This window comes from Rissa tridactyla, chromosome 1 (genome assembly GCF_028500815.1).
Source record: "Rissa tridactyla isolate bRisTri1 chromosome 1, bRisTri1.patW.cur.20221130, whole genome shotgun sequence".
NCBI lineage: Eukaryota > Metazoa > Chordata > Aves > Charadriiformes > Laridae > Rissa > Rissa tridactyla.
In genome coordinates, this window is record NC_071466.1 from 143,247,614 (window position 1) to 143,269,334 (window position 21,721).

General features: G+C 42.2%; 2 protein-coding genes across 3 annotated transcripts in view; one reads left to right on the forward strand and one right to left on the reverse strand.

The window, feature by feature from the left end:
* The window catches only part of LOC128904425 (TRPM8 channel-associated factor 2-like), a 46,267-nt gene that overhangs the window by 24,081 nt on the left and 465 nt on the right, over window positions 1-21,721 (reverse strand). The gene's annotated exons all lie outside the window — the stretch shown is intronic.
* Window positions 838-21,418, forward strand: FKBP4 (FKBP prolyl isomerase 4). Its single transcript, XM_054188751.1, has 10 exons — window positions 838-1,103; window positions 4,631-4,775; window positions 6,036-6,178; window positions 10,654-10,774; window positions 11,305-11,461; window positions 12,763-12,853; window positions 13,200-13,283; window positions 14,013-14,198; window positions 14,700-14,939; window positions 18,913-21,418. Exons 1-10 carry the CDS (start codon window positions 1,020-1,022, stop codon window positions 19,009-19,011), a joined length of 1,350 nt encoding a protein of 449 aa, XP_054044726.1. The 5' UTR covers window positions 838-1,019; the 3' UTR covers window positions 19,012-21,418.

A 21,721-nucleotide genomic window follows, 5' to 3' on the forward strand; every position in this document is an offset into this window, starting at 1 on the left:
CCGAAATGACTGACAAGGTCCTGGTCTGATTTTATATCCTGGGAAGTTGGAAATGATTTTGCCAAAAGTGGCTTACATCCCTTGAGGTTTGTACAGATGCCACGTAAGCCCAGAACCTGGTCTGCTAATTACACTTGCACGAACGCTCTTCGTATTCAGAGGGGGCATCCCTTTCTATTGATGCATCCCCAAATATTCCAGCAGCAGGTCGAGACACCACACGGTGATGTTCACCTCAACGGATTCTGACAGACAAGCCACAGACGTCACGCTCTGTGCCCCAAGCATGTCTTCACCTTTCCCGAGCCGGGGTAACAAACCATTTACAAGCACATGGTTTCTAACGGGATCCCCAGCCCGGCATACCGAGGGGATGTCCCAGTGCCCTGGCCTCGCTGCGGCTCGTTTCTACAAATTTCCCTGTAATCGTTCGCAAGTGCGAGGAGGGCGAAAAGGAAAACAAGCCCATGCACCTGCAAAGGACTGCTGGTGCTGAGCTAGCAGGGGGTTAGTTTTACTCAGGGCAGAGCCAGGCGGGGCACAGCGGCTCTTCCTCGCTGCCGGGCCGGGCTCCCCCCCTGCACCACCTGCGAGAGGTGGGCGCACCTGCCCCCTGCGCTGTGAAAGCGCCCCCTCCTTCCTCCCGTGAATAAACTCTTCTTCCTCCTCCTCGCTCCCCGCCGCCCGCCTCCCTCCCGTCCTGCCGGCGATAGCCTCTCCGCCCCCAGGGGCGACCTGCACTTTCACCCCGGCCCCTGGCACGGGCGGGCGCTTTGCGGCAGCCCGGCTGCCTCTAGAAACTTCTCGGTCCCTCCCTCTCCCCTCCCCTTCCTCCTCCCCGCCGACCAGGGGCCGGCGCTGCGGCGAAGGCAGGAGCGAAGGAGGCGCGCGGCGCCCGCGCTGCTCGGAGCCGGAGGCGCAGCGAGGCGCTAGCCCCAGCCCGGCGGGAGGAGGCCGGTCTCGACCCCCGACCCCGGCAGGCGGCCCTTCCCTGCGCAGCGGTGGCAGCGGCAGGCGGCATGACGGCGGAGGAGATGAAAGCGGACGGGGCTCCCTTGGAGGGAGTGGACATCACCCCCAAGCGGGATGAGGGCGTCCTCAAGGTACCCGGCGGCTGCGGGCGGCCGCTCCCCGTCCCCATTTCCCGCACTGTCTCGGAGACCGGTGGGGAGGGGGGGAGCCGGTCCCTCCTCGCCTGCGAGCGGGCGCTCCCCGGGAGCCCTGCCCCGCCGGGGCCCGCTTTGTCCCCTGAAGGGACAGGCTCGCGCAGCCCCGGCAGTTCAGCATTGGCGGGGAGGGCGGGAGGCCGCCTCAGCCGCGCACGCGCTGCCCGCCCGCGGCGGGGGCTCCCACGCGGCCGGCGGGTCCCCGGTCCCGCCTGCCCGCCCCCAGGCCAGGGCGAGCCGGCGCCTGGGCCACCCGCCCGGGAGCCCTGGAGTGACTGCGGGAGGGAGGGGAGGCGCTTTTCGGCGCGCTCGGGCTTTTCCCCGGTGCTGCGGTGGTCTGTCCGCCCGGGCTGCGGCTGTGCCCGCATGGCTTATCGGGGGGCTGGGGTGGGGGGGGTGTCGGTCGGGGCCCATCTCCCAGCACGTGTTCGGGGGCTGAGGAATTAAAGATGGTGCCTCGGCGGGGCACGTGTGTGTGGCAGGCGGCGGGCGCGGAGCAGCGCTGCCTGTGGGGCTCTCCATCTTGGCAGGAGCCGGGGAGGCCGCCCCTCGGCTCGGCTTCAGGGGGAAGGCTGGCGGTGTGCAGGCTGCTGGTGAGGTGGTTGGGAGAGCTGGCCGCAGGGCTAGCTGCGGCCGGGTTTGCGCCGTGTGTGGAGAGCACCGGTGGCCTGGCTTCTTCCCTTTGTACTGGGAAGGCAGTCGATAAGGGTGGCAGAATTTATACCGTGAGGGGGAGTTGTACTAACTTCCTCTGTCAGATATTTCCTATTTCCACATCTCTAGAAACTTCTTTAGTCTCTGTAAAAAAACTTCTAACAATCATTAGAAGTATGTTTTAATCACTGTAGAAATGCAGAATTATGGTGTTTGGAAGAAGAAAAGCAGCACCGCAGCAAGGACAAAATTCTGTTTTTAAGCTTTAGAGCCTTCTGACTTTAAATTCTGGGTTTGTCATAGAGGCACTATCTCTAGTTCAGGAAAGGTATCAGGGATCAGATTGAAGATGTGTGGTTGGCTTCTGTATGCTGCTTTCCCATGTCTTCTGCTAACATGCTTTGGTGAGAGTTTGTATTTTTTGCACATAGTACAGTTATCAGGTTAGAGTTCTCATCTGCATGGCTGCCTGGGAAGGCCACCTGCGAGTCTCCTGCATCTCAGATCCCTGAGCATGGTAAAAGGCAGTGAGTGTCGGCCTACTCCATGCACTACCCACCCTTTGATGATGGACAAGTAGCAGGTGATTTTATAAAGGAGGGAAGGAGAAAGTGCTGGCAAAAGAACTGAGGTTGTGAAAAACCTCAAAAAAGGTGAGATTATGAATTGGTAAGGCAAAATACTGTAGAGGTCATGAAGTCCAGCCTTCATGGATTTTATTTTTCTAGTAATTGCCAGAGTGCAGAATTCACACATTGAAGTCAAGGGTCTAACGTTGAACTAATCTACACCAAGTTTGTACTGGTATTGTTGCACTGATTCCAGGAGAGGGTTTTTTTATTTGTTCATTAGCTTTGTATCAGAATAGTATACAGAGGGTTTTACCTTGTATTGCGGAATATGCTTGCATTATTTCTAGTCTAAGTATTTAATTTTAGAAATAGAGATACTTGCAATCACAATATGAACAGAAAAATCTGGTTTCTCTATCGGAAAGGGAAACGTAAACTCTATGGAAAATGGGGTTGCCATATTGAGTATACGAAAAAAGTGAAACGAGTCTCTTGAAAATTAAATAAATGCAAAAGAATAATATTGCATAAATACTGAAAATGAGATGTTCATTACTTTCATCTTGGTTAACTTGGTATGACACTAGAAGAATATGGCATTTGGAAAAGTTTAGTACATTTCTGTTAAATGCAGTTATTACTTTTTAATCTATATCTAAGCCTGATGTAGTTTAGTCTGGTTATAAGATTCATGTTATTTTCATATATCTCTGTTCCCTTATTTCTGTGACAGTGGTTGCTTGAATTTTTGCCTGCCTGGGGAGAAAAATCAATAGATTAGTTCTGTAATGCTAATAACTGCTGTAGCACTGAGGTGGTGCAGGGTAAGAGGATGGTGTGCTGTGGGAGGTTAGGCATACCTTTTCACACTGAGCATCCTCTCCCTAGGAAACTGAGCAGGTAGTAGTTTTGGGGTTTTTTTCTCTGTTATACATCCAGTGAGGTGCTTTCAGCTTGTTAAGAGTCTGACAGAAGCTGTCCACACTGTCTCAGCTTTGCCTGGAGACTGCTGGCATTTCTGTTTTATAGTCAGTTGCAGGGATGGTGGGAGGCAAAGTAGGAGATTGACAGTGGTTAGTTACAAGAAGTTGAAATTTGGGAAGGAGGGTCCCGAAGGTGTGCTTCTTTCAGTGAAAAACACAATTGGTATAGAGGCATGGCATTTTTATAGCTTTTTTTTTTTAAAGGAGGGATACCAATCCATTCTTCCGTATAACTGCCCTTGAAGAAATGTTTTATCTTGTATGAACAGTATGTGTGCCAGGTCTCTATAGATGCAAGCAAATAGAGTCTTTCATTGGTTCCCTTTTGCCGAGCTAAAGTAATGCAGAACTTTGGCTAGGAGCTGGATGGTTTCAATCAGTATTGGAGAAAACTCAAATTTGAACTTCAGGAATTCTGTTATGGGCAAGGCTTCATATCCTTGCCTTATGAGATAGGTCAGGTTTATTCCCTTTCTTTATATACGTTTCAAATGAACACCAGAGAGACTGGGTGATCTTGCCTGTTATGTAGTCTAGATGTAGTTGGTACTGGTCTTGCTAGCTAGGCTGGGGAACCTCTTGAGAAGAAAATCAAATCCTTGCAGTTGTATGTTGAAATAGGGGTGCTGGCAACCTGTGTCATGGTTGTGGAGAGACAAAATTAATACAGTATAATAATTCCTAAGTGTTACTGTGTTGGCTGCTAGAACGAACCTGTGTTGGGATAAGATTGTGTTAACCTTTGTTAAACTGTCTGCTTCAAACTTGAATAATCTCGGATTACATGTTAGAATAGACTTTGCATAGGAAGAACCAGATCCTTTTCTTTTATTTAGATGTTTTGCCTAGAACACTGAACTCGGGAGTAATGGTGGAGTGGTGGTGAGGAAAGTACTCGAATAAAGCAAAAAAAATCCTGCCTGATATTTTACCTGATAAAGTTTCAAGAACATTTAAAATCTTGTTGAAGAAAGGTAAATGACATTGCTAACTATAGATACAAAGATCTGTAAGCTGTTGCCAGCTGTTGCCAGTTAAGTTCCTGTATGACAGCAGAGCCAACTTGATGTTCCTGCATTTGCAACACTGCTAATCTGTAGACAGAATAGTCAATCCATTTCCAGGTTAACTGCAGTAAACCTGCAAATCTTTTATCTCCTGAAGATGATAATGTACGCATCTAAGTAAATGGAATTAACGTCCAATAGGCAGACTTCGTTTGCATCATCTTAATGTTCCTTACTGTTTTTCTCAGGTTGTCAAGAGAGAAGGCAGTGGGACAGAGTCTCCGATGATAGGTGATAAAGTGACCGTCCATTACACGGGATGGCTTCTTGATGGCACAAAATTTGACTCCAGTCTGGACAGGAGAGACAAATTTTCATTTGATTTGGGGAAAGGTAATACTTTGTTTGGTATTGATCAGTTTTGGTAATAATTGAGGTGGGATTGCCTGGCATGTGTGGCTCCTTTGCATGTTAAGTTGCTTTTTAAACTCATTTTTGGAGCTTAAGGTTTATTCTCTTAGAATAGCCCAATCAGAATGGCTTTGAGGTTTTTTTGAATGAGAAAACTGTGTAGCTCCTTGATGAATCCTGCTCAAGAATTCACAGGCCTCAGACAAAGCACTCCAGGGGAGCAAGTTTGCCCTGAGGCATAGTGATAAAGGGTAGTTAAATAGAATATGTATTTTGTTGATTTTTTTTTTTGGCAGCAGACTCAAATTCAGGAGTACTTAATTATGACCAGATGCTGGGACAGGGTGCATGGGGGCAGCTGGCAGCTGCAGCATGATGAAACGTACTCCCTTTTTCCCTAAGTTCCCAAATTAACTCAAATATGAATCTTGAAGCAGTGTATCTCTTCGTTATCAAAAGCCTTAATTTTTTTGAATGCAAAAATCCAAACATCCTTGTTCCAGCAAATCTTATTACACAATCAGGTTTTTTCCCTGGCAGCTCCTTACCTCCTGCTTTTTTATTTGGGGTGGAAATTCTGCAGTGTACTGAAAACTGAGATGATATGAAGTGTGCCTATTAATACAAGACTTAATAGGCTACTTGATTGAGTTAAAAGAAGCAGCAAGTAGGAGAGCTTGAGTAAGAGATAGGATTTTATTACTTGAGGCTCCAGCTTCTGATCACTTTTGGCTTTAGAATGAATACTACTACTCCTGCGTTCCTCCCCCTTTCTGTTAAAAGTGCATGTAACCTTTAGTTACCACTTGTGCTGCTGCACTTTGCCAAATGATAAAGTACAGAGAGAAAAGGCTGTTGTGTTGGATTGTTTTCAAAATACAAGCAGGCAATCTCTCACCCAAAGACCTTCCTCTTCGAGGAGTTTATTGTTATTTCCTCACGCTTGAGATTGTGCCAAGCGCTTCAGCCTGTGTCTGTGTTCAGATGACTTGTGTTCTCTATAGGCGAGGAAGTAAGAGGAGAAGAATCACTACACGTAGAGTGAAGAAATTTAGCCAAATTTATGTCCCCAGGTAACTTTATAATTTGATTAGGGTTAAAACTGACGTACATAAATGAGAGTGAGCACAAGTCATTCGGTATTTCTGCTGTCTTATACTAACAGCAATGATGCTCAGTTTCACAGCTGATGGTGTCTTTCCTGTGTGCCTAGCAATCATGTGATTGAAATTTTACTTGCAGGTGAGGTGATCAAAGCATGGGACATTGCTGTGGCAACTATGAAGGTTGGTGAAATCTGTCGGATTACTTGTAAACCAGAATATGCCTATGGCTCAGCTGGGAGCCCTCCAAAGATACCTCCCAATGCTACACTGGTTTTTGAAGTAAGTGAGAGACAGTCACTAAAACTGTATGCTTGAAAAACAAACAAAAATTATATTTCTCTGTAGAAAATGTGTGATGCAATATCCTTTCAAAACTGGAATGTTAGTTTTTCTAAAGAGAAAAATATGGTCAATTAGGGTAGTGTGGGCAAAGCAGAGTTCTGTTTTGGCTGCTACTAATCTGCATCCAGGTTCAGACATGGCTCAGGTTCCCTTATTTTGGAGTCATTAAAATACTTAAATGTTTTCCAGTGTTCATTGTTTTAATTTTACAGTTATGTAATGATTCACTATAGAAGAGTGCAGGTTTGGGAGGCGGGGCAGCGTGTGGAGGACTGTCTCAGTGGCGTACTCTGAAGTAGTTGAAAAAGTGAAATCTTTAATCCATAGTAGTCAAAGTAATGATACTTACATTAAACATTATGAAGTTTTGAACAACAGAAAGAGTAATTCATGTCCTTGGTAATATGGTTTTTTTGTACTTTTAAATTTATTCTTTTTTTTGCAACATTAACACGATCTTTTATGAGCTATTTGGGGGAGAAAAGAGATAATTACCCCATATAAACTGCTAGAATATAAAGTATATTTGAACAGCCGTGCAACTATGATCTGTTTTCTGCAAGGCTGAGCATTTTAATAAGCCTTAAAAGCACCATAAGAACAGTTTGGATAGGTTGCTCTTGTCAATTACCAAAGTCTGTGTGGATCCAGGCTACACTGGTCAATCTTACCATTGTAGAAAGTCGTTTGAACATGCTTGGTCTCTGTGACAGATTCAGCACTCTTGAGATTGGTGTCTGGGTAATGCTAGTTTTTCAATTCACGTGGACAGTTGGTCTGCTCAGAAGTGAACTGCATGTCTTGGTAAGCATGGGGGCAAGTAGTGTGGGTATTTCTTAACCTCCTCAGTAGAGGACAGAATTTGTTACCTAGTGATCTTTAAGGTATCTTTCCCCACCTTCCAAAAGGGTGTGGAAATAGCAGCTGTCTCTTGTGTATTATTTCAGTAGTGAGAGTTGGTTGCTCAGAATGCTGAGACTCGTGTTTGATTTTTCCATAGAGGATGATACTAAAGCTGTTCTGGAGCATGCTTTGACAACAGTGTAAACAGTGTTTTGGGAGGATATATTTTTCTCATTGTTAAAACAGTTCAATTCCAATAAATACTTTAAAATTAATTGCACCTAAAAGAAGGCACATAGACTCTGTTTGTGTGATTTTTAAAATTACTTTGTTCTAAAATACTTAATCAATGGAATGGACTCCTACTTTTGGGGGCAGAAGGGAAGTTTTTAAGCTCTGATGATTGCTCTAAGATTCCAATTTATCTAATTTATCAATTAGATTTCAATTGAATTCTAATAGAATTCAATTTCTCTTGAATAGAATTTCTCTCTAATAGAATTTCAATAGAATTCTAATCAATCAATTATCAAATTTATCTAATATCTGAGAAAGGTAAAAACAGCTGATGATGTAGGGACTGAAAGCCTGCTAGATTTTAATGGAAACAATAAGCATCTGTTAAGAAGGGTATATGGAACATAGTTGGATTTTGTGTTTGTATTACACTTGGATAGTGTATTTGCATTTCTTTTTTCCATGAACTTGTGAGTAATAGCATTAAAGATGTATTTTGTGCAGAAGGATTCAAAAAATACTGCTAGCAGGTGGTATCCCAGGCCACTAAGGAATGAGAACTTAGTTATTTTGAGTACACCCAAATTAATGCCATTATTTCTGCAATTGACTGTTGAAAAATAATATCTTGTAAAGCTGTTCTTAAACAGCATTTTTTAATATATAAATCTGAGGATGCTCATGGCTGATTTATATTGGATCAAACTACACAGGGTGGAATGCTATGTGCTTTGCACAAATGCAAGCGATACCAAGGCAGGATCGAAGGCAAGATAAAAATGCTAACACACTTACTGTGTTCTGACCTGATGATTCAAATGCAAACTCTTAACTTTTTTTTTTTCCTACCCATCTGCCTTTTTCTGCTCACTTCATTTTGGTTGAGGGAAAGGAAAAAACAAAAGTGTAGCAATTATGAGGATGTTCAGCTTCTTTGCTTTTTACTTGACCATACGTGCTGTCTTAAAGCTCAAGACCTTCTACCTTGGCAGCATATTAAAGCATTCTTAAGGGCTTAGCAATAGTACACAGGATGCTACATTGAGTCCTGCAAAAAGAGATAATACCTAACCTTTTGATAAACAAAAGCACTAACTACAAGATGGGATTTGTTTCATCAGAGTACTACTGAGTCTACCTGATACAGTCATCCAAATGCTCTGCTTCCCACTAGGTTTTTCTTAATGGTGCCAGTCTGACCTCTCTGTCTTGTAGGTACTGTTTAGATAAAAGTATTATTTCATTCATGACCATTTATATACCCTAATGCCTGCCTGAGCAGTAATGTTAGAGGAGAAAAAGGAGAAAGAAAGAAAGAAAAGCACTGAAGCTGCCTATGATGGTTTTGTGCTTCCGTAACAAAATGGCCTGCAGATGACTGGCTACAACAAATAAGCAGTGCCAGGTGTGTCCTGAAATAAGGGAGTGGGGCAAAACTTAGAAAGTTTTCCTAAGTTTTATTAGGTAGGAGTGATTTCTGACTATATGACTCTCAGGCACTTAAAATCTCTTAATGTTTCCACTTTCTTTAGTGTTGCTATTTAAAACATTGTCAGCATGGTTCCTTTGCAAGTGCCGTCACCATACCAAAATTTTTTATGAGTTGCCTTAAAAAGGACCCTCTAAAACACAAAAGCACCGTCTAAAATCATGAAAGATTTTGTAGTTGTGTCACCACCACATCAGCGTTTGGTTATGGCCTGAAATAATGGGTGTCTTATGGTTTGGGTTGTTTTTTTTTCTTCCTCACGATTGCTTTTGCTGAGCAATATGGATAGATAGATCCTTCCATAGAATACTGTTGTTCAGGTAAAAAAGGAAAAAGAAAAAAAAAAAAGGGGGGGGGCGGGAACCTGTATGGTCATCAGTGGGATGTTCTGGAGGGACTTAGCTTGTTTCAGACAGACTGAAGAGAAAGATCAGAATATTGTTATTAAGTAGCCATCAAAATACAAAGTGGAAGTACTCTCTGTGCTGGTGAATATTCAGTTCCTCTTGCACTCTGGGTATTGTAAGTCCAGTGTAATGAACCTCCATAGCGTTAGCCCTGAACCTTTTTTTTTTTTTTTTAAAAGGTACTTAGTCTAAACAATGCTGATTATCATGACTTGCTCTTTTTTGCTGTTTTTACTATTGTTTTACTCAGAGGATAGCAAAAGATTTATTTTTCTTAATTTCATAGCAGCAACAACAAATTGCTTTTGTGACTAGACTGTTTTTCCATCTTGTCAAAGTAGTCCCACTTCAAACTATGATTTGCAATAGAGACTTGGGAGGGCATGTGAAGATTCAAGCCAGATAGTTATCTCTTACATTAATACAAGCTCTTAAAAATGCTGAACAACTTGTTGCATCAACAAGTTCAGATTTAAGGTGGGCCAGATCATGGTTTTATCATTCTAATTGACATATTTTTTCTGAAATGATCCCACAATACACAATGATAAGGCAACATTAGAGGGGAAAATGTTACAAGTAAAAAGAGAGCACTTAACTCTTTTCAGGCATGCAAGGGAAAATGACACAGAAATTTTGAAACTATTGTCCCATGGCACAAGAATAGCACAAGATACTCTTGAATTTGTTTTAATATTGCAGGACAAGCATTTGGAGTCAGTTTGTGTTCCAATCCAAGTACTTTAAAGTTCATCTGAATTTGACCATAGATGGGATTAAGGGTATAATCAGGATTTAAGGATTGCATCTTTATAATTTTCCTGCTTCTTTTGTCCTTGCATTACTTACAAAGCTCCCCAGCCCTTGCATGCAGTGACACTATTGTTGATTCTACTTGATTGTAGAGTAAGAGGATGTGACAACTGCTGATCAGTGTGGTAGCACTGCAAAGTGGCAGCTGAGAGCAAATTCTTCCTGGCTTAATGTGTTCAAAGTTATTTTCCCTCATATTAAAAAAAAAAAAACAACAAACAAACAAGACCTCAAGGCCAAAACTACTGTCCATACTTCTGCCTGCAGACATTAGCAAAAATACAGTAGAATCTTTTTTTGCAGTAGTCCCTAAGCTTTATTCAGAAGCCAGGTTCACAGTCCTTTCAATTAAAGGATCCAATTTGTATTGGCAGACCAAGATTGCTGGAGTAAAAAACTGTAAAGGCCTGAATATAATCTGAAACTCTTCAGTAGGTTTCCATATAGTATCTACTGAGTACCGCATCTTCATAGCCTTAGCTATGTAAAATACCTTGCAGGGTATCAACTAGGATAGTGGCTTCCTGAACAGCTATAGTTTCAGATATCTTTGGAGAACAAATTCTGTGAGTTACTGAATTGATGTGATGAGAATAAATGCAAGGCTTTTCTTCCCTCCATAGATAGAACTTTTTGAGTTCAAGGGTGAGGATCTCACTGATGATGAAGATGGTGGCATCATCCGAAGAATCCGTAAAAAAGGAGAAGGCTACTCCAAGCCCAACGAGGGTGCGCTTGTAGAGAGTAAGTATGTTACGCAAATAGTAAATGGGTTTACCATGTGAGAGGGCAGAACCTTTTTTCCAACCTACAGCTCCTTGCCCTGAGAGGAGTATCTGTCTTCTCTTTTCCTTTATCAGGTAACTTAACCTTGAGTTAGCTTTCATTCTCTTATTTCTAGCAAGGTTTATGTTTTCCAGCAGCAACTGTGTTCTCCAGAGATACTGAATCTGATAAAGTACTTTTCTGATGAAAAATGTTGGATGAGTCTAGTAAAGTATTTCCACAAGAGCGAAAGCAGTTCTGGCGCTTGTTGGAGTGGAAAAAAATACTTATATATAGATGAACCAAAAAAAAAAAAGGGTGTTTATTAAGTTTAGCAGCAGAAGTTCTATTTGCTGCCAGTGGCCACCATGCATAGGCAGCTGTTAAAAGAGAAAAGACTGTTCAGTTGGAGACTTTGGCTCTCCCTGTATTACCTGTGCTACCTGCCCCTTGCCACACGTGGATATATTCTGATTTTTCTCTTGGTTGGTCTGTGTTTTTGTTACCAGTCCAGTTTGAAGGCCGATATGGAGATCGCGTTTTTGACAGGCGAGAATTGCGATTTGAGATTGGAGAAGGTGACAACTATGATCTTCCTCATGGTCTGGAGAAAGCAATTCAAAAAATGGAGAAATTGGAGGAATCTGTGTTCTATCTCAAACCCAAGTATGCTGTTTCTGATCTTTTGATACTTGAAGGGCTTACACTAAGCATCTGGCAAGAATGACGTGTTTTGTTATAATGCCTTTCGCGTTTCTTTCAGTGCCGTAGCAAAAACTTTATCAGCCCCAAAAGTTTGATGTGTGAGAAGCATGAAGCTAAGATCATTTTGCCACTAGGTTTTGAAGTAGTAGCATTCCAAAAGAAATGTACTTAAGACCCCGTAGTGTTAATTTTGATGAATGTTAAAAAAAAAATATTGTTGTTGTCTTTAACTTAAATTTTTGTCGTCCCTCTTAATGAAACAGTACTTACTGTGCATATAAAGATACCTAAAAAACAGCCTCAGAATAGAAAGAGGTAGCTGGTCCTTAGGTAACATGGTTAGTAAAGAGTATCAGAAATCCTTTGTCAGTAGAAAATGTTCACTGGTATTCTGAAAGCCTTTTGGAAAAAGACCTTCAAGATCCCTGTGAGATAGAAGGCAGAGTTATATCCAAACCTTGGACCACTATAAGAACTCTCTGAAACAAAGAACAGCTAACTGAGATGTATGATTGCCCGACATTGTAACCTTAAACAGTCTTGGATGTAAGCAGAATTTTTTCTTTATAGTGAGAACACATCCAAAACAAATGGAGTTTGCACTGATTGTTTCCATCAAACTTTAATCCATTTCAGTTTTTATTTTAAATTTTTTTTAAACTGGAACCGAACCTGATGGTAGAAGAAAAGCAGAGCAATCTGATCTTGAGGGTTTTCCTACTGATACCCAGCTTCTTACTGGAGTTGCAGTGCAGCCTTTCTATAGGCATTTACTGTTATCAGCTGATTGGCAGTATGTGAAGTGTACAGCTGTTCATTTAATCTCTGTATTTATTGTTGTCTTTGGTTTTCTGAGAACAGTACTAACACGCAGGTACTCTGAAGGAAACATCCAGTCTCAGACCATGAATATAAAGCAAGATGTGTATAACTTGAAAGTATTCTTTTTTTCCTTGATGGAGAGATAACTCGCTTTTCTTTCATTTAAGCTTAAAAAAACCAAAAAAGAATAGGAACTACTAACCTAGAGATTAACAAAATTAAACCCGGGTTTCTTCAGCTTTCTTCTGCCGTGTGCTTGCTAATTTTGGACTAGTGCCTAGAATTCTTCAAGCCCTTTATGTCTTGTTATAATGCTCTATAGGCATCCCAGATTTGCATAGCGTTTTTGCCTCCAGCTTCCTATGCAGTAAATATGGCTGGCTGGATAGTTTTGGAACTCCTTGTTTCTTTTCCTTCTTTCCATTCCCCCTGTCTTACAGTTACGGTTTTGGAAGTGCTGGGAAAGAGAAATTTCAGATCCCTCCAGATGCAGAGCTCCAGTATGAAGTGAAACTCAAAAGCTTTGAAAAGGTAGGAATGAGAGATGAAGTCCCAAAGAGATTGGGAGGTGGGGGAAGGGGTGTGAGTGCAGCTTAAACAAGGACGATGGAATCCCTGAACGTTGATCTGAAATAGGGAAGCCACTCTTGTCAGAGATGATAAGACACCACGAGCTCTTGGCTGAAATTATCCTTGTTCTTACTGCATCCCTGTCTGTTGCCATCAGCGTTTCTCCTGCACTAGCCCAGTTTCCAGCAGCAGTGCAGAACTCTGTTTTGCCAAACCTATCTCTACCATACTGTTAGTGGGAAGCAGCATAGCCACTTGATTTCTCCAGAAGCTATATTGTTGACTTGAACTGTTCCTGTTTCGGTAGGCTAAGGAGTCTTGGGAAATGAACACAGATGAGAAGCTGGAACAAAGCTGCATTGTGAAGGAGAGAGGCACTCAGTACTTCAAGGTAAACTGCAGTCTCCAAGTAATAATAGCATTTCTTAGTCCATGTCATGAGCTAATAATGATGATTACAGCTTCTGTCATTTCAGAGTAGTGTTCATGCTATTCTCTGTGATGTTTTACAGGGAGAACGGGAGGGAAAGGTGTCTTAAAAATAAAAGTAAAAAATGTAAAAAAGCCTCAGAGCTGCAATATCCAAAGAACTAACTCTGCAGGGAGTTAGTTCTCTCTGACAGAGCTCTGTGCTGCACCTAGAGATAACTTCATGGCATACATTGAATAGTAGCAAACTTACAGTATTTAAGTTCCTGCTGTGGGATAGTGCTGTGAATGAACAACATTCATTTAGGTATAGGTGTGTGGCAAAGCTGTTTCAAACTATTTGAGCAGCTAAAGGCAGGCTTTCCCATTATCTTCATGACACAGCAATAGTGCTGTTTTGAAAACGCCCCATGTTCCTTCTTTTGAGTATAAGGTGGGAGTTGAGAGTGAAGTATCAATGCTGGCCTATACCCTTAGCTTTAGTGGGGGAATCAGTAGGTATTCCTAAAGATTTTCTGATCCTGTGCAGGAATGGCTTTCAGAAGTAGTATATTTTTGATGATAGAAGTTATTTTCTGATTACTCTGAATTATTTTTTTCAGATCTATTGCTCAAGGTAAGCAGGAGGGGCAAGAGGGAGGCAAAAGTTACTGTGGTGAGCTATGTGATAATTGAATTGCCTTGTTTACAGGAGGGGAAATACAAACGGGCAGCATTACAGTATAAGAAGATTGTTTCATGGCTGGAGCACGAATCGGGACTCTCTGATGAGGAGGATACAAAAGCCAAAAGCTTGAGGCTTGCTGCCCACCTTAATCTAGCTATGTGCCATCTCAAGCTGAAGGAGTACTCCCAGGCTTTGGAGAACTGCAACAAGGTAATAAGAGTTTGTTTATTCTTAAGCTGCACAAGCAGTCTGACAGTTTATCTCTTGCTTTAACAAACTGAGGGATACCAGGCTATGTGGTGTTTGGCCTTTCTTATCAACTGGCAGAAGAGGTTATTTTCATAATTATTGTCCTTTGAATATCTTTTACTAACCGGCTGCTACATTGAGAGTATTCAAGTGTTTAGAAATTAGAAACACTGAGATGTGGTGAAGGTAGTCGTGTTGGCAAAGGTCCTTCAAAGAGCTGGAATAGAGGCAGGACTAAATGTTAGTCTTGTTGGTTCTCTGTCAAATAGCCTGCTATATTCAGTCGTCTTCGTACTTACTTCTGCTGTATTAAACTTACCTTCATTAGTAAGCCCTGACAGGACTCATGAATCTACATCAGAAGGTAGAGTTTCTAGCGTTCTTTGGTATTCTGACTGCATATTGTATTTAAGAAAGAAAAATTATTTTTGAATGTGGCTTTGTTTCGATTTTTTAATGCAGGCACTTGAACTGGATAGCAACAATGAAAAAGGTCTGTTCCGGCGTGGAGAAGCGCACTTGGCTGTCAATGACTTTGAGTTGGCCCGGGGAGATTTTCAGAAAGTGATACAAATTTATCCAAGTAACAAAGCTGCCAAAGTGCAACTGGTAACTTGTCAGCAAAAAATACGGGAGCAGCATGAGAAAGAGAAAAAGATGTATGCCAACATGTTCCAAAGGCTTGCAGACAAAGACTTAAAGGTAAGTAATGCTACTCCAGAAGAATACAAGAGGTCATATCACATATTAGACAAGGAGTACTGTTTTAAGTATTCAGCTTACTTTTTAGTACAGATGAATATAGTGGAAGAACATTCAAGTAGCTTCCTCTGGGGTAAAATAACTGGAAATAACCACCAGTCAAAATCATTAGGCCATCTTGTTTGAACAAGGCAACTAGCAGTACCAAGCATGACACAGAATGCTTTTACTTATTTCAACTGATTTTACCACGGACCAATGTTAATCAGAAGGGAACTGAAGTGATGAGAGGCAAACATGGTGATGTTCAAGAACTGAATAAAGTGCCTATTCTCCTTGAACTGATCTTTTAAAAACAGTCTGTTCTGGTGCTTGTGTGGCCCATCTACTGAGACCTTATGTCTATCGCACACACGGTGCTGAGGACCGTCTTGCTTCTCACAGAGACATTAAGATGTGTTCTCCATCTTGAATGTCACAGATTGATTATGAAGTGTCAGAATTTGGACTGTCAGAAGATTCATTCTTCTACTGTATGAATAGTTTTCCTACTAAGCTTGCACTAGAATTTTAGTAAATACTAGTTCAGTTAACAATAGCAATATTTGAATCCAAGTTACAACAAGGTTGTATCAGTTAGCAGGAAACGTTCAAAGTTACTGGTCAGAATCGCATACCCTAAGAAAATGTTCTGTTTGTGTCCCTTATATCTGATGGTCCATAAGGACTAAGTAAACCTGTAACTTCCAAGACAAATGTGTGATTTACATCAAACTCAAATTTTCTCAGTAACATTAAGGAGTGCAGAAGCTTGCATCTTGTGAGGTTATTTTCACAGATCTTTGTGTCCACCATCCCAAAATATGCACAGAGAGTCTAAAAAATTGTTGGATATTGGTATGTCACTTTCCATGGTTAACTGTGTCAGTGAGTCTGCCCGCTGTCCTCAGATGTGTGTATCCTGACAACTCAGACATCTCAGACTGTCAGTTGACAGTTCCTTATGTGAAATGCTTCACAAATCTTTCTCTTCCCCTCCCCTAATCTTTCAAAATTAGATAGATCTGAAATCAGTTGATCTCCCAGAGACAATGGGAGATGTATGCCATTCTGCATCTCTTACTCTGCTGAAGTAGTCCTATAGTAGGCATGAGGTAATTGTGTCTAACTGGACGATTGGGTGGGCAAGCTGCTCTGTTTGTGGTTTTTTGTTTGTGGGTTTTGTTGGTTTTTTTCCTCTTAAGAGTAGCAGTAGTTCTGTGGATTTGGTTCTGCTTCTCATGGAGGAGTGTAAACAAACACATAAACACATACATTCCCCACTGATTCTGCAAGGGAAGTGTCATTATCCATGTAGTTATGTATCTGGCTAAAGCAGCCTGATGTCAACACTCTGTGTGTTGGAACTTGGAAGAAAGTATTCTGTCCTTTTAGCCATTGTCACATATAGCCATGCAGGATCTCAATTTTTGGTAGGCTTTAATGAAAAATCTCAGGAAGATAAAGATACAGCAATTAAACTAGAATTATTTCACTGTTGGGCATCTTCACTTTTGAAACCGCAGGTTTTAATTGCCAGCTATTGGGCTCTGCTGTGCCTTTCGGCTAGCATAGCTGCTGGGAATCTGGCTTCCTCTACTAGGTGTGGGACACAGCAAGATCTGCTGTTCAGAGAGGAAGAGTGATTGCTGAAACAAGCTATATCCACTAAAAGTACTGAAGGGCTGCCTTTGTGCTTTTCAAAATGTACGGACTCGCAGTCTTTGCATCGCAGGCCGTTTGGGATACGGCAAAGACATGGCACTTCGTTCCAGTTTGCCCATCTATGTTGGATAGAACTGGCTTATAGAGTCATAGAATCATTTAGGTTAGAAAAGATCGAGTCTAGCTGTTAACCTGACACCACCAAGTTCACCACTAAACCATGTCCCTAAATGCCACATCTGTATGTCTTTTAAATACCTCCAGGGATGGTGACTCAACCACTTCCCTGGGCAGCCTGTTCCAGTGCTTGATAACCCTTGTGGTGAAGAAATATTTCCTAATAGCCGATCTAAACCTCCCCTGATGCAACTTGAGGCTATTTCTTCTTGTCCTGTCACTTGTTACTTGGGAGGAGGGATCAGCACTGACCTCACTACAGCCTCCTTTCAGGTAGCTGTGGAGAGCGATAAGGTCTCCCCTCAGCCTCCTTTTCTCCAGGCTAAACCCATTCCCTCAGCCACTTCTCACAGGACTTGTTCTGTAGACCCTTCACCAGCTTCATTGCTCTTCTCTGGATGTGCTCCAGCACCTCAATGTCTTTTTTGCAGTGAGGGGCTCAAAACTGAACACAGTATTTGAGGTGTGCCCTCACCGGTGCCAAATACAAAGGGACAATCACTTCTCCAGTCCTCCTGGCCACACTGTTTCTTATACAGGCCAGGATGCTATTGGCCTGGTTCTTTCTTCTGAACAGTTAGATGATCTTGGGAATGTGCATGTGTTTACACGTTGGTTTTTTTTTTTTCTCGGAGACAGATGGTCTACTTCAAATGGATGAGGTTTTATATGAAAAGGGATCGATGGAACTGTAAACAAAAGACGCTTACTCTCCAGATCAGTCCTGGGGACTTTTCTTGCAGGAAAACATGTTTTCCTGTTAATTAATTTATGTTGCTTTACTCTAGCTCCAACGGTTTCTCTATTAGTGGTGATGGGAGAAGTTCAAGTGTTCTGGAGAAGAGGGTTTGTTTACAGAATGTCTTCTGACTTGCTAAGAAGGCAGCTTGGACTATGGTTCTGAAATTTGTGACATCTGCATATCTTATGGTCTGTTGAAGTTCGACAGCCACTCTTGCATCAGTAGTTCTTTTCATGAATTTGAATAGGTCACATACGTGAAGTGGGAATTCTTAAAAGTTGAGGATGTTTATCACCTTATCTTAAGCCCTGGATTGCTAGCTAACAGATTTTCTATGGAGAGACTTTGCTCACAGAAGACTTCTAAGCATGAAAGGTTGACCTTTGATGCCTGGATATTTTTTGCCTGTGGTTTCTTATTGCAGCTAAGTTGATGTAACATTTTAGTTTAAGGATTCTGCCCCTTTTTCCCCTCCTGTTGCCCTCTCCCAACAGTGCACGCTTATGTCCTTGCTTGTTCTTGTCTGGTTCTCATCTAACCTCATAATAGAACAGATGGTTCAGGGTGCTAGGCTGACAGGTGGAATAGCAATTTCTTTGCGCTGTCTTTTGAGATCAGCAGGACAAGACGCTTCTACTTCCCTTTACTGTTTTTGACAATTATTGTAAGGTCAGGATGGTTATGTCCTGGTTATGTCCTATTGGAAAAACTGACCTCTGGCCCTTACCACATGGCACTCTGCCTTCCACGCCTTTTTATGTGGACTGGAAGATAAAGCAAGGAGACGATTTTTAGACCAGCCACCTTGTCAGATTAGATATTCTTCCAGCTAAGCTCTTACAGAGGACATACAAGTGACTGTTGTCAAGTTGAAGCCACTTTTCATGAAACTAGTTGTCCAGCAAAGATATTTCTTTGTATCTTGACTCCAGGTGTACCTCATACAAGTTTGGGGGTGGGAGCAGGATATGGGAGTTGCTGAAATTGAATCATGTTGAAATTGAAGCAGGACGAAAGCAGTTCCATGCAGAAGCTTCCTAAATGAATTTCAGTTTGTGGGAGAACACTTCCTTGAAGTATGTGGCAAGCATATGCACACCACGTTACAAATAATAACCACCTAACACCAGTATTTCTTCTCAGCCTCCTCTAAACTGCTTCTGGTTTATTAGATGCAGAAAAAATGCAAAGAAAACTTGGTTTCTCTTGGCTGAAGGTCCTAATATCTTCAGTCTTGCAGGGAGGCCTGGTATCCTAGGGATAAGAATCAAATAATGTGTGTGGTATTGTTAGCAAACGCTAGCCATTTTGTATAACAAAGGAATATATTTTCTTTGTCTCTCTATTTAGTCAGCTGCTGCTCTTCAAACCAGCCACAATGAAGATGAAGAAATGAAAGATGAGCAGAATGGAGTTGGAGATAAATCCGAAGTTGACACAGAAGCATAAAAACAAACCCTATTCCATTAGTTTTGTAAATGAAAGAATTTCCAGTGAATTAGACCTTTATTTTTTTACGTGGTTGAACAGTGGCTTCGGGGGAGCAGAGGCTGAAGCCACCATGCTGCAGTCAGTTACAGCTTTGTATGTCTGTTGGAGAAGCTAAGTGGCAGCATAAATCTGGTTTAATCCTAGGGACTTTATTTATTCATTCAGCCTCTGTTACTGTTTGGGTTCTGTCTGGATTTACTCTGCTTGGTTTATCTGCATTTTGCCATTGGTGTTTGTCTTCTTCTGGTTCCAGCTCACTTTAATCCCAGGTTCTGCTTCCTAAATTTATTTCCTTTATTTCTTTCAAGTAATCAGCCTTTTCCAGGAGTCCGTGAGACTTGAGAACAAATTGGCGCTCCCAGTTCTTTTGCCTTGGCATTGTCCCCTTTCTTCCCCGTTGAGTGTTGTAACCTTTGTTGTATGCCTCCTCTTTGCAAATTGCTGAAGACTGTGAAGTCACAGCTAAAGTAATAAAGCTCCAATTAAACTCAAGTAAACAGAACTTTTCGTGGGTTTTTATTGGAATTTGCACAGAACTAAGAGAATTTACTATCCTTAGGTAAATCAGCATTTTCTCATCCACGTAGCTATACAGTAGCCACAGTATCTGATTATTTTTCTGTGTTGTTCATTCGTTGCCATAGAAAGTTCCTCCAATAATCAATAAAGTATTTACCCATATATTTGGAAAAGGAAAAAATATGTTGCTGAAAATTGTACAAAAAGCAAGTCTGTAACCAACGCATAAAGCTTATTTTCTGTTCACATTGTTACCTTCACCTTCCACAAAGTAAAACTGGACCAGAAGAAAACCCATTTATTTATACCTGAAAGTGACTGGCTTTGAAGAGAAAATAAGTTTAAATGGTGTAACGCCGTACAAATACTTCTAATGCCTAATGAACTACAAACTCCTGAGTGATTCTAATGTCTGCTTATCCCCATCTCACAAGAAAGCTATTACTTGATATTCTGCTTCTTTCTGCAGTATGTTGTGTGTCTTGTTTGGGGGTGGGTCTGCTTTTGGGTTTGGTGTGGCATTTTTGTTGGGATGGGGTTTTTTGTTTGTCTGCAGGCATGGAACATAGTACTCAAATCTACCTTCTCTGTTTATCCTGTTGTGTAGCGTTAAGCTCGGCATCTCCGCTGTCTATTCTGAGACCCTCTTGCAGCAGGGACACTTTGCCTGCTCTGCAGGAGGAAGGTAGATAATCTATTCCTTTCAGATACAAATATGCATTTTTTGCAGTGAGAAAGGTGTCGTGTCTTTCCACGGTGTGGGAGGGGCTGGAACTCTGTGTATGTTGCAAAGAGTATCCCTGTTCTAACATGAATGACACCTAAAATCTTAGCTTGAATTCCCAGTATCTCTTGCTGAGAGAGAAGTAATGTATAAATAAAGCACTTATTCTTAGGGTTGTTATGGTCTGGGAGGCTGCCAGTACCTGCCCCTGCAGGAGCGCCAGTTTGGACGTGGCAGCTGTATAATTGAACTGTCACCAAAGCAGTAAGGCCTGCTTGATGTGCTGTCCTGTCCCCAGGCCCAGGACAACCTGTTTGGAGTCCAACCCACCTGCTGCTGGGTAGGAGCTGTGAGCTGCCCCACTCTCCACGTGGTGTAGTGATAACCCTGAGTTTCAGTGGGGTGGGGGAGGCACAGAGGAAGAGGCAGGATAAAAGTGCTTGGTAGGTTGTTGCATTTAAGGAAATGCTGGCTTGATTTGCTTAGGAAAATCTTAAGTGTTGCCAGGTAACGCAGGGACTTTTTATGAGTTCACACTCTCTACGTAGTGTCAGCCCTGTGCATACGAAAACTGTTTCGCCTTGTACTAAAGCACGACTACCTTTAAGGGGAATGTAATAACCTACAACAATGTGTGAAGAATGTCTGTCAACTGAAGGTACAAGAGGGGATTTCCAGACACACAAGAACGGTATGGGGGAGCAGGAATGTCAAGCAAGAGTTCTTTTTCTCCAGCAAGGAAATAGCTTGATTTGTTGGGAATCATTACTGGAAACAAAAGCCACCGTGGCTGAAACTGTTGTTGCTATGAAAGTAAGAGTAGGGCCAAGTTCAAATGATAAATTTCTAATTCTTGAAAGTGTACCATTTTGCCTTCATTGTTACTACATAACAAACTGAAATATTTAAGAATGTAAATCTACTAAGGACTCTAAACATGCCCTATTGGGGCAGCTGAAAGGAGGTTCTGTGCTGTCTTTAAAAATGGGTCTAGTTGCCAGCAGAAGATGGCATGCTAGTGTTTATAAGTGGTCATGCATGTAAACTTCAAATATAAACTATTCATTATGTCCTTACAGAAAAATACGTAAAATAAACAATTACAGTACTTTGTAAACCACACACATCTGTCTCTCTCAATTTATAAACCCTTCCTCCTGTGTGGTGGTCTCATAATAGTACAGTATCTTTGAAGTGAGAGAAGTGTCCCCGTTCCCTGTCATCTCTGAAAGCGGAAACAACTGGTCTTCGCTCAACCCGTCCCAGAGGCGGGAGGGAACGGCTCGGTGCTGTCTCATGCACGGCCGTGCCCTCGGATCGTTACAGGGGCAATTAACGGGCTCGTCTGCAGAAGGCGACGGGAGGCGGTTTCGCTGTCGGGACGAGCTGCACCGCGTAAAACCCGTTCCCGTTTGGCAAGCGGCG